The sequence below is a fragment of the Cordyceps fumosorosea genome (assembly GCF_001636725.1).
Source record: "Cordyceps fumosorosea ARSEF 2679 chromosome Unknown scaffold_84, whole genome shotgun sequence".
NCBI classification, from domain to species: domain Eukaryota; kingdom Fungi; phylum Ascomycota; class Sordariomycetes; order Hypocreales; family Cordycipitaceae; genus Cordyceps; species Cordyceps fumosorosea.
The window spans coordinates 6586-11264 of NW_017387384.1; the positions used below are offsets into that span (position 1 = coordinate 6586).

A 4679-nucleotide genomic window follows, 5' to 3' on the forward strand; every position below is an offset into this window, starting at 1 on the left:
ATAAGGTTCTTATAATTAGCCTATACTAATTAACCTAAAAGGAGTCCTATTATTTACTACTTTTATAAACTTCTACTATAAATTCCTAATAGGATATAGTAATATAGCTTAACCCCTTATAGACTTAATAAAAAAGGATACTAAGTTTAAATAGGAAGAAACTAAAGCTAAGGTATTCTAAAAAATTAAGGACCTAGTTATAAGGGAACTAGTTATAAAAACACCTAATCTAGAGAAACCCTATAAAGTTAAGACTAATACCTCTAACTAAGCACTTAGTAGATAGCTAGGATAATAAGACGAGTAAGGAAGATTATACCTAGTTATATTCTTCTTATAGAAACTCTATAGACTTAAACTAAACTATAGAATCTATAATAAAGAACTTATAGTTATTATTTAGTGTTTTAAAGAATAGAGATAGTACTTTATTAGAGTAAATTATAGGATTAAAGTATATACTAACTATAAGAACCTTATATTATTCTTAATAATAAAGGATCTAAATAAATAATAGATTAAATAGTATAAAAACCTTATAGATTATGATTTTAAGATTATATACTAAAAAGGATTAGAAAATAGTAGAGTGGATACGCTTAGCTATAGAGAAGATCTAAAGTTAGAAGAAGAAGTAGATAACACACCCTTATTATAAATTAATAAGGATAGGAACCTTATACTAGGTATATAAGAAGCTAATATAACCTAGTAAGCTAAACTAGACGATATATAGATATAACGTATTATATTATATATAAAAAAAGATAGCTACTTAGATAATTAGGAAATAAAACTGTATATAACTAAAAGTAGGGATAACTACTTATTTAATAAACGTTAGTATATTTTTAGTACACTCTAAGAGTAGCTTATTAAGGAAATATATAAACACCTATTATATAGATATTAGGGTGTAGGGAAGACGATTAGCTAGTTAAGAAGATCATATAACTTCCTAGGCAATAGCATGACCGTGCGGAAATCCTTCGCCCGTCCGGCCAATCGCGCGACGACGCGCGACCTGGGTGAGCTCCGCCCTGGTGTGTCGCGCGACCCGCTTCAGCTGAACGAGCCAGGCATCCTTGCAGAATTCCTGCAGCACGCAGCTCATGGAGGCCTTTCCAGGCCGTGACGAAAATAGAATGTATGGAGCTGACAGTGTGGTTATGCTATATTTGACTCTTATGAGGATGCAGAGTAATTCATGCCCATTTTGACGGTTAGGATGGCTAAGAGCTGACGGCTCTTTTGCGCGGGGATACATTGCAGCCGTCCGGTACTGCCGCGGCCGCCCCTGCCATCCCTTAGCATCCTCAGCGTCCTCAGTGCCTCAAATGGCTGACACCGCCTAGGCTGCGTCAGCATCGTCAACATCGCCATCGCAGTTAGCTGACCGGCGACGGTCCAATTAGCCGGCGCCACTAAGACAGAGACCGTTAAAGTGCGACCGCAGCGGCCGCCTCAGCAGTAGGTGGGTGTTCTGACGGCCGGCGACGACGGACTCGGCGAGCTACTTTACAGAGGCCGATTACCAGCACGGGTCGAATCTAGCGTAGGCCAACTCGCCACATTTGCACATCGCCGCCACTACTCCTAGTACTGTCCATAAATTATCTTACTAATGAGAAAACTAAGGTATCTCGACGACTGCCTGCGGAGCTCGAGCATGTATACCCAGAAACCCCTCACATGAATAAGTAACGTCTCCATGTAACTGGCGAACCGACAAAACCCATATTGTAGATGGATCACCATTCCTTCGGCATGGTACTGGCATATCAATCAGGCTAATACTCCAGTGGCCATCAATTTCAACCGTCATAGACCCATCTCTCTCTGGAGTTATCATTCGGATGTTTGCGTTCGATAACAGAAATCGAGACGATGTTGTCGCAGCAGTGCTTCCTTCGTTCGTTGGCACTTCCATTTCTTTTGTCGCCTTAGATGTCTCGTCGGTCTCATTCCGATACCTCTTGTGAGGTCCACTTGCGCCGGTCGTAGAACGCAGACTAGGACTGTCGTGCTCTGTGTGGTTGCTTCGACTTTCGGAGAAGGCCACATCAACGCGACGCTTTCGGCTATCCGTCCTCTGCTCTGCTTCCGTACTTAAGCGTCCAACTGCAGTTTCGAATGCCTGGCTATCACGCCTTGCATCCTGGTTGAATGGATAGATTGTGTTGTGCCGTTGAGATTGAGTTGTCGCGTCGCCACCCATCGCTGTCCGATTTCCGTTCGTGAGTGCCGTTGTAGCCGTTCGTGCAGTTAACCTAACTCTCTGTAGAGTACTGACTTTGTTGGGTCGAGTAGCGTCAGTGCTGGCATTATCCGACTTTTGCTCCGAGTTGAGTATCTCATCGGGCCGCCTCTGGTGCGTTGTTCCACGTCGCGAAGGAACGGAATGGCCACCATTTCCCGCCTGTGGTCGGTCGTTGCCGCCGATACGGCCACTTTCGCTGGCACCAGCATTCTCGCCACCCTTAGCTCCCTGACCACCGCCGGCGCGCCCATGCGCTCTAGTATCGTTCATGTTGTCAGCTTCGGGTTGAACCGCTCCCAGCCGTCCGCCGGCATCGGCAGCTCCGTTCGAATCTTCCGAGTACACTGATCAGTAAATTATCAAAGGTTCGCTTCCAGTGCTAAACTTACCAGTCTCAGTTGCATCTCGGGCTAAGGGGTTAGTCAGCGGCAGGGAGCCATCATCGTCTGAGTCGCTCTGTGATGAACCGTCATTGTCGGATGAATCATCATTGTCTGATGGAATGCTGATGATTACGAGCTCATTGCGCTCAGGTTTGTTAGGCTTAGAGGTTCTAGGCTTTGTGCGCTTAAGTTCCCTAGCCTTAGAAGTGCGCGCATTTCTGGCCGGTGCCATCGTATGTAGGGACCACAGGGTTTTAGGCGTGAAAAGGAAAGGAAAGGCGCAGGGCGACCGCCAACCTTTTATACTTTCGCGGCCTTGTCTCACGCGTCAAAGAACCTGGTTTGGCAGCACGTGAGAGAAGGAGTTTTAATGGCTTTGTAATGTGGGCAGCTGCAGCCGTCTCTTGCAGCCTGGCGACGCTTTGTGGCTTATAGGCATCTGGATTCGTCCAAAGGGAAAAGCCGCAGAGTCGGATTGTTTACCCACAACATCGATGCCTTCACAGTTCTAGCGCTGATCTTGTCATCTCGTCAATCTCTCCGGGCCGTACTTGCATTGAGGTGGCAAAGACTATGGCGGGGGTAGAGGAATGGCAAGGAAGTGGTGGCGCTCCTTATCGAACAAGGAGATGAAACACAGTTCCAGGGGAGGTGGTGAGCCACGGTGGGAGATTGAGTGGCAACGATGCCAGCAATGCTTCTCGAGCAGCGCACAGAGCGACCCAGACAACAACGGCTGTTCGTGGTGGCACTCACTGGAAATAACGCCAAAAGCACCACGAAAGAACCTCAGACGTAGCGTGTGATAAATACCGCGAGCACAAGTGACTAGCAACTGGCCATGCTTTGTTCTCTCACCAATATCTGCTATAACATTTCTTCCGGCGAATAGTTAATTAAAACAGATTATTTCGCAACTTCTGAACCTCGCGATCGAAAGCAAGTGAATCTTGTCGGCTCTTAGCGGATTGGTCGACTCGCTTGCGCTTCCGATTCGACGACACTGGCATTAGCGGGGTTCGTTGTCCCGGAAGAGCTGCTCTTTCAAAATCGATCAGCATTACCTGATCATCTCTGCTATTTCGCAGGATGTTATCAGGTATTGGGTCCGAGTGTAGTACCCCACACCTCTGCACAGCTCGCAAGGAGATCTCAGCCTTGCGGATCAGGCGATCACGATGTTCGGGCCATTGCGTAATGGCTCTCGCGATTGGAGCCCCAGCATAACTCATAAGCATGATACGCACGATTTGCACGATGCCATCATAATAAAAAGAGGGGACATCCAGCCCCCCTAACACCACGGGCACGTGTAGACCCTGGATCTCGGCCAAATGAGCGTATACAGATTCTTCATGTTTCGAATCGCCAATAAATTCTGCCGGCACGCCTTTCCCAACAAAAGTGTATCCGTGGGAAAGCAAGGTCACTTTGAATAAAGCACCGCGGGTTCCGTTTGTGTGGAGTGATTTGCACCCTAGCTGCGTGTCTGGATGCAGATCCTGCGGGGAGAATTGCTTGGACAATCGACGAATGAGCGCGGCTAGGCTCAATCGATGCCGATTGACACCATGAACTGATACATTTGGACAAGTCGGATCGAGTGGAGCTTGCGTTTTCAAGCCCTGCAAACAATTCTGTGTGCAGTACTCCCGGACTGCGCCTCTTGTGCTTGTATCTCTTGAAGCTTTCGTGGTAGCCCGGCGACTCGAAGAGTTGGCAGCTCGTGGCTCTCGGGGACTTCGGCTCGGTGTGTTGGGGTCGAACCCCTCGTCCGAGTTTTCATCATCATCTGATGGTGAGATGTGCTGCGAAGGGTCACAAGAAGCCGCGCTGGCTAGCATGGCTCTTGCCCTGGTCTTCACCGGAGACATGCGCAAGTATCTATCTCGGCTTCGAGTACTAGGCTTGAAATCGGAAGCTGGAATGTCTTTTTCTTCAATTTCGCCGAGAATATCATCGTATACCATCTCCCATCTGTTTAATTTCGCTTCCGCCCACTTAGTCCAACCACTGTCCCGTGGGGTGGTTTGCAG

At 47.3% G+C, this 4679-nt stretch overlaps 1 protein-coding gene across 1 annotated transcript; it reads right to left on the bottom strand.

The window, feature by feature from the left end:
- Positions 1 to 1633: 1633 nt before the first annotated feature.
- ISF_09851 (hypothetical protein) lies at positions 1634 to 2875 on the bottom strand (the record flags this gene model as incomplete). The annotated part of the gene is made up of 2 exons (XM_018853451.1): positions 1634 to 2604; positions 2650 to 2875. 2 exons carry the CDS (start codon positions 2873 to 2875, stop codon positions 1634 to 1636), a joined length of 1197 nt encoding a protein of 398 aa, XP_018699359.1.
- Positions 2876 to 4679: the final 1804 nt, after the last annotated feature.